General features: G+C 42.7%; 1 protein-coding gene across 1 annotated transcript in view; it reads right to left on the bottom strand.

Moving 5' to 3' along the window:
* ARMH4 (armadillo like helical domain containing 4) overlaps window positions 1-12,113 on the bottom strand; it is a 123,713-nt gene that overhangs the window by 77,779 nt on the left and 33,821 nt on the right. The window contains exon 5 of the mRNA XM_004426194.3: window positions 2,311-2,577. Within this exon, the coding sequence (XP_004426251.2) occupies window positions 2,311-2,577 (267 nt within the window). The remainder of the gene's footprint in view (window positions 1-2,310; window positions 2,578-12,113) is intronic.

The following is a 12,113-nucleotide window of genomic DNA, read 5'->3' as shown; positions in this document are numbered from 1 at the left end:
ACATTGTATGCACATTACTGATACCCTTTGCCTGCCCAGTGGAAACCCATCCTTCATTACCTTCTCCTCACCATATGCATATTTCACAGGAAATCTCACTGTTTCAACTACAACCTTTATGCCACCCTATAGGGTGATAATCCCAGAATTATATCTCAGTCTCAGACTTCTTTTCTGAATTCAAGACTCAAAATCTAAGTCCCTCCTGGACATCCCACAGGCTCCTCATATTTAACATGCCCAAACTAGCTCATCATCTCCCCAAGTACGCCAAACTCACTTCTCTTTCTCTATTCCCTAACTTCATCAGAGGCATCACTATCCACCCATTTGCCCAAGCTGAAAACCCAGAAATCATCCTTGATTCTCTTTTTCTATCTTCCTCCAACCCCCCAAATCAGTCACTAGGACCTGTGACCAAACAGCTCTCAGGCTGGCTCCTTTTCCTCTGTCCCACCACGTCCGCTTTAGTGAAGCCCTTCAGTTCTCACGTGGACCACTTCACTGGTCTCATAAATGGCCTTTTTCTCTCTCCAATCTCATGTTCTTCCCCTCTTCCTCCGCTAGGCAATCACCAGAAGGTTTTCATAATGGACAAGTTAAAAATCTCTTGGTTTTTTAATTCAAAGCTCTTCATGATGCATCCCTTGCTTTCCTTTCCAGCCTCGTGTGCTGCCACATCTGCTAGAGCTTCTTTCTATCCACTTACAACATTCTTTGCCAGCCCATCTGTATGTGTCATGGTCTTTCATTCATGCAATGCCTTTGACCATGTTCTTTCTTTGGCCTCTTTCCCTTACAAACTCACTCCTATCTATACATCCTACAAGTGACAGCTCTGAACACTCCAAGCTAATCCAAATGGCCCCCTTCTACATTTCTGCCCTGCTCTCCCATGACCTCCCTCTATTATAAAACTCACCCTCCCTGCACGGAAACCTCTATGAAATGGGCTCTGCTCTAACCAAGAAAAGGCACTGCCTGTTGTTCTCTGTGCTTCCTCTGCCTTGCAAACTGCCAGGAACAGAGTAGGACTGAGTTAGGTTTGTTGGATAAATTAATTAACCAAATCCAAGGACGGTTCTTCAGAGAACTCTACAAAGGAAGAGAAGATGGCATTAAACATGCACGCATGTTTCTTTAGGTGTAGAAATTATGAACAGTATTCTTCCTGAGACTGCAAACTTTTAAAGGTTTTACCAATTCCAGTTTGAGCTTTAAAAAGAAAAAAAGAGCTTGTTTTAAACTACACAATCAGCTGCTGCGTTTTCCCACTCCACACTCATTGTAATTCACTCGCCCTTTCTCACTGCTAATCTAAAACAGAGTTTCAGGGAGGGGAGGAGAATGATCTTTAAGAAATCACATGTAACAGGATTCTAAGTTGAAGTTTCAACTGAGGCACCAAGATACACTAATATGATATTCCAGAGCAAAGTCCCAGACCAACATCCAAGTTTCCAATAAAATACACCCAAATCAAGTTATATGATTCTTAAACCTAACCTCTGCTACGCTGAAGGTATAAACGGGCCTAGGTGTTAAAGATTAAGAGAATTTCAGAGAGAGGATTTCTTTGGAGAAGAGGTCACTTCACCTCAGGTCGAGAGAGTGATGCCTCAGAGAATCACCCAGAGCTTAACAGTGTCTCTCCCAAAAAAGTCAAGAGGACAGAGACAGAGGTGCTTCCCGGCTGATGGGGAAGAGACTGCCAAGCTGGGGTCAGCCTGCACCCACAGAGTCTCTCCCTGCAAACACGACCACACGTGGAGAGAGGAAGCCCGGCTTTTCTGGAGACTGACTGCTGAAATGAGGCTGTGTCTGACAATGGAATGCAGCCACAAGAACGGACAGGAAGGTCAGGGACTGCTGAAAGCCCACTCAGAAGCGGGGGAAGGATCTCCCACAGGGAGCAAAATCTGGGAGGACAGAAGGTGACCAGACATATCTGTCTTCTGACTCCAGTCCACTCACGCTCTAGTTCAGCAGACTGGTTATACACATCTCCTCCCCATCTGGAAGTGCTCCCAGAGCCTGCAGCTGTCTTCCAGCCGGGAAGGAGAGACGGAATTCCTTCCAAAACTGAGGTAACTGTGCTCTTCGCGGCAGCTGGAGACTGCCTGCAGCCTGGCTATTTAAGAGCACAAATAAAACACGTCGAAGAAAAGCTAACTTTCTCCCAACTGAAGCACCCATACACATAAACCAAAAATCCATTTTGCTCCTTAATCGACGCCAATGAAAGCAAGCTGTCACCTTAGAAAAGTCAAAGAAGGGGAGGGAGGAGAGAGGGAACACACAGACTCTTACCCAGGCCCTGATTCTGCTGTTTCCACTCGATGGCAGCTGGCACCTGGTAGGTGACTCTTTCCAAGGGGACCATGTTGCCCTGCTCTGAGCCCGGCTCCTGGGACGTGAGGCCAGGGAGAGTAAATCCAGGCAGCTCAGCGTCACCATCCAAGCTCTCATCCAGAGCGTCTGCATCTTTATCTTCCTCATCTTCCTCCTCATCTTCCTCATCTTCCTCTTCTTCGTCTTCCTCCTCCTCATCTTCTTCATCCTCATCTTCTTCTCCCTCTAGCCAAAAAGAAATCAAAGGGAAACATGAAGAAATACAGTGAGTGCATGTAATGAATCTTTTAAAATGACCCAAACACTACAAAATAATTGGGCTTGCCTTTTGAAACAAATTTTATAGCCAAAGTCGGACAATGCAAGCTTTGAGGAATTATGTGCCCACCTACATTTTATATATTTTATATTTTATATATTTATATTTTTATTTTTATTTATATATTTATATATTTTATATATACCTACATTTTAAACTTTCAAAATCACAGTTATGTCAGATAATTATCATGCATCATGTTTCTTGGGAGTCAAAGTTCAGGTAATATGAATTTTTATTAAAGTCATATTTATATTTACAAGGATAGGAAACATCCCCTTCCTGGTTTCCTGAAGGTCATTAAAGATTTATCCATTAGAAAGCACCCCGAAATCCTAACAGAATTTAAAAGGAGCGTTCCAATTCCTTTATATCTCACAATACTACACGAGAGAATTCCTTATTTTGGCACAGTTTTCTTTCCAGTCTTCTTCCACATCAGTGAGTAGAACTCACAACAATGTGAAGTGAGAGCTACATAAATCCACTCCTGGATCTGTGCTGCCTACAGAGGAGTGAGCCAGGAAACGGAAACCAATTACATCAATGTTCTCAGTCCAGCTCTCAAGGGGCCTGGGAAATGGGGTATTGACCAAGGTCAGTCAGAAATGTAACACCTGAAAAAAATCACTATCATTACCATCATCGTAAGAGTTAAATCACAATCTGTTATTTTCAATTTTTAAGTGGAGCCAGTTTAGAGAACGTAAGATCCCCAATTTCATTTTGTTTCACTAATTTTAATTTTCTGGGAATACTCTGAGGGCCCCCCCCCCACCATGGAGGCTCCCCGGAAACCCCTGAGGAGAGCCCAAGAAGTTCACTGAAGGGCCCCCCCTCCCCCCTGGGCTCTCAACACAGCCACTCTGGCAACAGGAAACTCCTCGGACGGGGAAGAAGAGAAGAGAGGAGGGAGGATTAGAGCCACTCAAGAATTCTGAGACTCTCCTTTTCTGCTTCCAGACAATTTTCTCCACACACACCCCTTCATCTATCATTTCATCTCTCAAGAGTTTTTTTGTTTGTTTGTTTTGTGAGGAAGATCAGCCCTGAGCTAACATCTGCCAATCCTCTTTTTTTGCTTGAGGAAGACTGGCCCTGGGCTAACATCCATGCCCATCTTCCTCTACTTTATATGGGAATCTGCCACAGCAAGGCCTGACAAGCGGTGAGTAGGTGTGCGCCCGGGATCCAAACCTGCGAACCCTCGGACCGCCACAGCAGACCACACCGCTTAACCACTACACCACCAGGCCAGCCCCGCTCAAGTTTTTAACTTTTAAAAAAATATTACCTCTAATCTTTGTTATTCTTATATGTCCTTTAACTTTGTAGGACTTAATACTTGTCACTATTCCAAAAATTCAGCAAACATTTATCAAGCATCTAGTTCCAGGAGCTAGGGAGAGAGCAATAATGTCTCTGTCTTCATGGAGATGATATGCCACTCAAGGAGACATACAGCAAACAGATACACAAATACACAATACAACATCACACTTTGATTAAAACTGGCAAGAAGACAGAAAATGCCAGGCGCTGCTATTTTAGATGGGGAGATCAAGGAAAGTTTTTCTGATCAGGTAAGGTCTGAACAAAGATCACACCAAAATAATGAACTATCTTGTTTAATCTAGGTCAACATCTACAGGAAGAGCATTCACTGCAGAGGGGAACAGCAAGGGCAAAAGCCTAGAGGCAGATGTGTGTTTGCTGTATTCAAAGAATGGGAAGTGGGGCAGGAAGAGACAGAATCTAGGAAATGAGGGAGGAAGAGTAGACAGGGGCCAGATCTGACATGCATTCATAAACGACGACTCTGGTTGCAGGGTGGGAACAGGCTAGATCACAGCAAGAGACAAAGCAGGGAGACCCATTAGGAGACTATTTCAAAACCCAGAGAACAGATGACAGTGCTTTGGACAAAGGTGTCGGTCCTCCTGGAAGGAGGGCCAGGTGGTTAGATCTGGGACATAATTTGAAGGTAGAGCCCTGCTGGTAATTATGAGGTGAGATGTGGGAGGAACATCTCACTTTACTAAAAATGAGAACTACAGGATAAAGAGCAAAATCAAGAATTTTATTTGAGACATTAATTATGTGATGGCTATGTATGACATCCAAATGGAAACGCTGGAAGTAACAGGAAGTTCAAAGCTAGAGATAAAAATCTAGGAGTCATCTACTTATAAATAATATCTAAAGCCTTGAGGCTGGCTGAGATCACCAAGAGAATGAGTGTGCACAGAAAGGGAAGAGGTCCAGCCCAAGCCCTGGGCAACGGAACACTGAGAGGTTGGCCAGCAGAGGGAGATCCAGCCAAGCAGACAGAGAAGTGACCGCTGAGGTGGGAGAAGAGCCAAGGCCCCTCGAGCGTGGTGTCAAGGAAGCCAAATGAACAAAACATTTCTGAGGGGCTGAGCAAAAAACTGAGAATGTCCCTCTGGCTTTGACATTTTGAAGGTCATTAGTGACCTCGACCAAAGTTGTTTCTGCGGAATGGCAGGGACAAAAGCCAGACTGGAGTGGTTCAAAAGAAAATTAGAAAAAAAGAAGTAGACACAGCAAATATAGAAAACTCTCACAAGAAATTTGAGAAAGAGAACAGAGACATTAGAGGGTAGCTGGAGGGAGTTAAGGCATCAAGTGTAGGTTTTTAAATTGGAGATACTAGAATTGGTTTGTAATTGATGGGTAAGATCTGCTGGAGAAGGGGAAATCGGTGATGCGGGGGAGAGAGAGCCGCTGGAGGAATGCCCGGAAAGATGAGCCGTTACGTACATGCACCCTGGCCAAACAAACTTATCCAGCTGTGTGATTAGTTACTGAACTTTGCTACACCTCAGCTTTCTCATCTGTAAAACTGGCATCATTCCTACGTCACAGGCTGTTGTGAGGATTACATTAGTTAATACACAAGGGACTTAGAACCAAGCCTGGCACACAGTGGCCACTATAATGTTGGCTTTTTTGCTATTACTGGGAGGGGACAGGATCCAGTGCACGGCGGGCTCACATACATCCTCACTGCAGCCAGCACAGGTGCAGGCAAGTGGGTATATTTGGTGGTGGGAATAAGGGAAGGTTATCTTCATATTTCTTTTATTTTCTCAGTAAAATGAAAAACTGGAAAGGAAAAGAGAAATGTTGGTGGCTTGAGGTGAGAGGAGAAAGGGTGACAGAGTCATCTTGGAGAGTGGGCGAGTGAATTCTCAGGGAAAAAGTTGTAAGACTGCCAGGCAGCTCTGTGGGCCCACCTGAGATGTGACGTCATAAATTTAAAGTGAGACAAGTTAAGATGGTTATGTGGTTTTCTCCAGCCACATCAGCTGCTTGGGTGCAGGCACGGGTGGAGGGGGTGGAGCAGGCAGAGATTCAATCAGTGGCAAGTTTTGCTAGGAGAGCTCAACTAGGGAGGAGTGAGGGAGGGAGGTAGTTGATTGTGTGTGAAGGGAGTAATTATAAAGATGGAGCAGGTTTCTAATCACAGAGAAGCTGAGGAGGAAGCTGGATAGAGAAAAAGCAATGGGGTCATTGGATTATGGGGAAAACTATGGGGATCATCAGGACTATTTGACGACCTTTGATGAAGGGCTTTGCTGACCTTCCTCCTGTAGACAGAAATTGGTCAAAGGCTAAAAAGAACATTTGTTTATTTTTAAAGCATTATAAAATCACTTTTAGTTGCCTTTCCTCTCCACAAACCTAAGAAGGTTGTAACTGACAGAATAATTGTGACACTATGATATCGATCCCCTAGGAACACAAAGGCAAAGCTCTTCACTGAACTGGTGTCCTCTGACCACTACCACCCCCAAGAACAACTTCTACTTGGTCCTCCATGCACACAATTAATTCCTCCTCTTTAAGGTACAGACCTATAAGATCCAGCAATCCCACTCTTGGGTACACATCCAAAAGAAACAAAATCATTATCTCAAAGAGATATCTGTACTCCCACGTTCACTGTAGCATTAGTCACAATAGCCAAGATACGGAAACAACTTAAGTGTCCACTGATGGATGAATGGATAAAGAAAATGTGGTATGTATGTGTGTGTGTATGTATGTGTGTGTGTATATTCACACACACACACAGGAATATTATTCAGCCATAAAAAAGAAGGAAATATTGTCATTTGTGACAACATGGATGAACCGAGAGGGCTTTATGCTAAGTGAAATAAGTCAAACAGAGGGAGACAAATACCACATGGTATCATTTACACGTGGAGTCTAAAAAAAAGTCAAGCCTATAGAATCAGAGGGTAGAGAAGAGGTTGCCACAGGCTGGGAGTTGAGGGAAATGAGGAGAGGTTGGTAAAAGGGTACAAAAGTTCAGCTATAAGATGAATAAGGTCTGAGGGTCTAATGTAAAACATGGTGACTACAGTTGATAACACTGTATGTATAATTGAAATTTGCTAAAAGAGCAGAACTTAAATGTTCTCAAACACAAAAAAAGGTAAATATGTGAGGTGATGGATGTGTTAATTAACTCGATTGTAGGACTCCTTTCACAACGTATACGTATATCAACTCACCACAATGTATACTTGAAACATGTTACAATATTATTTGTCAGTTATACCTCAATAAACTTGAGGAAAAAATTAAGTCCAGAGCTATAAAAAAATGAAAGTAACCTCAAAAGTCATCTTACTCCATCCTTTTGCATCTCAAAGAGAGGGCTGCAAGTCTAGGCCAACAGAAAGGTTGTCGCCTTCATGACGAGATTCGAAGGACATTGCTGAGGTCAATGAGTCTCATGTCTCACAGTCTCTCCCACACCCACCCACCAGGGTAGGGCCTTCTTTCTCCTGCTCCCTGTCCTGAAATGCCCTTCATGAGACATCTAACTCCAAGTCAGACAATGAAACCAAAGAGCACTCTCCCAGAAACTGAGTAGTATACAATTTACACTACTGGAAAGGAAGGAAGAACCCTGACTGACACGTGGGAGGAAAGAGGAAAGCCTTCTCCTTGTACCACCAACCCCACCCTTTGCCCAAAGAAACTTATAAGGTTTACTATGTGTCAATTTTAATATGTGAGGCATCACAGAGCAAGGCTGAGGAGGTAGCTATAGAAAAAAGAAGGTTTAAGAACTGTGTAAAGAAGACAGGAGGAAGACAAGCCTTACAGGAGTGAGATTTCTCTTTCTGTCTAGCCTTACTTCCTCATTATCTTTTTCTGCCAAAAAAAATTTCTTATTTTTTAGGAGCCTAAAATCATTTTGTAGCTGTTAAACATCTTTAGTAGTAGGTCATTGTACACTGCTGCAATTTCCAGTGGAACACTGACTACTATCACAGATCAGTAACAAAAGAGGTATGCTCACCTTTCCAAATATTAGCAAAATAACATATTTTATAGCACCTTGACCCAGAGAGGTGGAAAAGTATTGGACGAAGGAGGGATAGTCTGGTCCTCTGCTGTATCACCAATGACCAGCACCGTGCTTGGCAATCAGCAGTGCTCAGTAACTATTTGCTGAATGAATGGATGGACGAATGAAGGCATAAACAATGAGCTAGATCCAGGTTTTTAACAATGGCTAGATCTAAGGAAACCCAAAGCAACATTTAGTAAATAATTAGTAACATGTTCTTCTGAATAATCTTGCAACAAGCACAAAGGCAACATATAAGACCAACAGGTGCAAAATAAACCAGAGTTGTACGCATTCACCTTGCATTCATAAATACTGAAGAGAAAGTCATTCGTATCTCAGCCAGTCTTTCAACTAATTACACCCAAGAAACAGAAATAATGATGTCATGAACACCTCTGAACACAAAGGACGATGACATGAAATAAAGGTTCAGCAAATAAAACTGTGCCAAAACAATAACAGGATGCCTGATCCAAAGAACTAAAACTAAAGGAAGAACTCATTCAAATGACACTACCAGGTTATATTTAAAGGTCATAGGGTAGGGGCCAGCCCAGTGGCGCAAGCGGTTAAGTGCGCACGCTCCGCTGTGGTGGCCCGGGGTTCGCCGGTTCGGATCCCAGGCGCGCACCGACACACCACTTGTTAAGCCATGCTGTGGCGGCGTCCCATATAAAGTAGAGGAAGATGGGCACAGATGTTAGCCCAGGGCCAGTCTTCCTCAGCAAAAAAGAGGAGGATTGGCATTGGATGTTAGCTCAGGGCTGGTCTTCCTCACAAAAAAAAAAGGTCATAGGGTAATGCTTTGTGAATTTTGTAATTTTGTTAAAATAAGCTCCACATTTTATTTTCACTTATCTGAATCCCAAACAAGCATGTGGGTCAAGGTAAACACCCACACACATACAGACAATTATTCCACATAAAGATGGCACAGAAAAAGAAAAAATGAACCTCTAAAAAGAGGCAATGCTCTTAGTTTACCATATATAACAGATACACCTCATACATCAACATCCGGTGACAGCACTCAAAGACTTGGAGTTATATTTGTCCTGAGAATCTCTAAGAAAACACTGCAACCCAGGGAAGTGAAAGTTCAGAGAATTCAGCCTGAGAAGTCCTTCTAGTCAGGGCCCCTGGAATGGACGTACTGACGCCTCTTTTTCCCACGTTGACTTGACACTGATTACTCCATAATACCAAACGATAACAGTGATGCTAACAGCAATCAAGGGGCAGTAATGATGGTTTCTGAATAACCATCTCTTGTGACAGACAAAATCCTCCCACCACTTCGCACTGTTCCCACTCCCAAACACAGGACACAAGTTACATAAAACTCCCTTTTCATTCCTGCTGAACCAGCATCTACTCAAGGTGTCCCACTGAAGTCAGGAGCAAAGCCAGGCCTTGACTGAGGTTCCCTGCCGTGGAGCTAATGGGTTTTTCCATAGTATTCTTACCAAGATCAAGTCACTTAGGATCAAGATGCTCTTGCTAGCATGTCCACTGCCAAGAATTCTGATACCTACCAATAGTGAAAACACTGACTTGGGTATCAGCCAAAAAACTTAACACAGGTGTTGGGACAGTAGACAGCGCAGCATGCAACAGGCACTAGGACATGGTTCAATTTCTGATTGCTGGGCTTGAGGTGAACTGGAACAGCTCAAATTAAAACTGCAAAACATTAAACAGAGATGTCAGGTGACAGCGCCACATGGCTAAGAGATGCTTGGTGATATAAAGCAGTGCGTCCGCAGCGTAAATAGAGAAATGTCCTGTCACAAGTGACAGGGAGAAAAAAATGTGTCTAGACAGCACCCTCTCTGAGCCAATTTCATCTGTCTGGCCACTCTGACAGAATCTCTTAATGGCTGTCTCATAACCCATAACAATACTTTGTACTTCCATGGGGCTTTTCTTCTGAGGGACTCAAAATGCTTGGCAGGTATTATTCTCCAAACTGAACGTTGTTGGCTTAACAGAGAGCAGGTTTTATAAGCTTTGTTTTACCTACAGCCTACTTAGCTGGGGATATAATTGCCGTGGGTGCTCAAATATCACAGCAGGGCCTCAAATGGGTCTGTTAAACCCAGAATTTTTGATTCGCTAACTCAGGCCTGTTTTCTTTATTTACTGCAAACATTCCTGCCTAAGGTCACCGAAACCAAGAGTTTTAATTTTGGTCAGGTCCGGGGCCATGGCCCAACAAAATCCATAGAAGATGTAGAAAATTCACCCTGTGTCCCCTACCTGAGTAATCTGACTCTGCTACAAAGTCCAGTTGCCACTTCATAGCCAGTTCCCACCAAAGGTGCTCAGTTTCTCTCATTCCATTTTTATCACAGTTTAGATATTTTTAGGTTTCCAGAAGACACAGACGTAGCTAGCATTCCCAGAGTATTACTAACAAGACTAAGGGGAACCTTAGTTGAGAATATGTCATCCCCACAATGCGAGCAGAAGAACCCCAGCAGTAATACTCATTCCCCAACATAAGCTGTCTATCCTTGAGTTACAGGAAGAATTGGATCTCGCTGGTACTTTCTGTCTCTTTGGAACAGTAATGATCAATTTGAATCCTTGTCTCTTGACTATTTATTCATTAGTTTTAAGTATCGAACCTCTCTTTCTAGTGGCCTTTTTCTTTCCTTTACAAAGTTGAAAATTAAAGCTAAAGTAAGTAAGTTAGGGCACATGCCGAAGGGGAAGGATGCCATGAAAAGAAACAGGGCGGCTTCTCTGGGCAGAGGTTGAGCACCTATTAGCCTTTCTCACACTTCCTCTCTAGAGGGAGTGGCTCCCACACCTCAGTGGCATCTTTCCAAAAGAAGAAAGGTTTGTTGGTATGCCTTCTCCTGGGGACCCCTATACAGTATAATCAAAAGCCACCGTAGCAGAACAGTCTCCACACCTAAAGAGCAACTGATGCACTAAGGATGGCACTGCTCTTATTTTCCAGATTTTTTTTAACTTGGCCTCTAATTGGGCACAAAACTTACAAACTAGAAAAGAAACCTGTTTTGAGGACATGAAGTGATTCTCCAGCAGATGGCTCTCTGGGATCAGAAGGGACTGAAGAACTCCAGAAGTTTCTGAAATAATGACCACAAAATCCAGCAGCTAACAATGTCAAGCTGACTTAGAATTTACAAAATTCCATTACATTTCTAAAATCTTTTTTTTTTTTTTTTTTGTGAGGGAGATCAGCCCTGAGCTAACATCCATGCTAATCCTCCTCTTTTTGCTGAGGAAGACCAGCTCTGAGCTAACATCTATTGCCAATCCTCCTCCTTTTTTTCCCCAAAGCCCCAGTAGATAGTTGTATGTCATAGTTGCACATCCTTCTAGTTGCTGCATGTGGGACGTGGCCTCAGCATGGCCGGACAAGCAGTGCGTCGGTGCGTGCCCAGGATCCGAACCCAGGCCGCCAGCAGCGGAGCGCGCACACTTAACCACTAAGCCACCGGGCCAGCACTACATTTCTAAAATCTTAAATATTCCTGCCAATTAAGTGTTTTTACATTTTTATCATGTAATATTAGATACAAACAAGAGAATATATCTACAATGTTTATGTTATTAAGCTTAATAATAAAATTATTATTTTTTTCACCATTTGACTTAAGAACTGGAATATTACCAATATTGTTGCATCTATTTGCATATTCCTCTCTCTTCTTAACTACCTTCTTCTGCTTAATGCCATAAAAAATTACTGCATGTTATATTCTGGGATCGTTTTTTAATTCAAAATTATGGTTTTAAGTTTCACACATCTTGTACAAAACTGGTTTGTTAATTTCACTGATTAATGGTTTTCCATTATGCAAATAAGCCACAATTTACTTATTTATCCTCATGTCAATAAACATTTGGGTTATTTAGGTGTTGCCAATTATTTTGCTGATACGCATTGTGCTGTTATGAACACTCGTATACGTGACTCCTAGTGTACCTATTCCAAGTTTTCTCTAGGGTATATTCCTAAAAGTAGAATTGCTGGGTCAAAAGGAATAAAAGTATTCAATGTTCTAGATA

Source organism: Ceratotherium simum, chromosome 24 (assembly GCF_057802395.1).
Source record: "Ceratotherium simum simum isolate JZ-2026a chromosome 24, ASM5780239v1, whole genome shotgun sequence".
NCBI lineage: Eukaryota > Metazoa > Chordata > Mammalia > Perissodactyla > Rhinocerotidae > Ceratotherium > Ceratotherium simum.
Note: the sequence above shows the minus strand (reverse complement) of the source record. Positions and strands in the feature narration are given on the sequence as shown.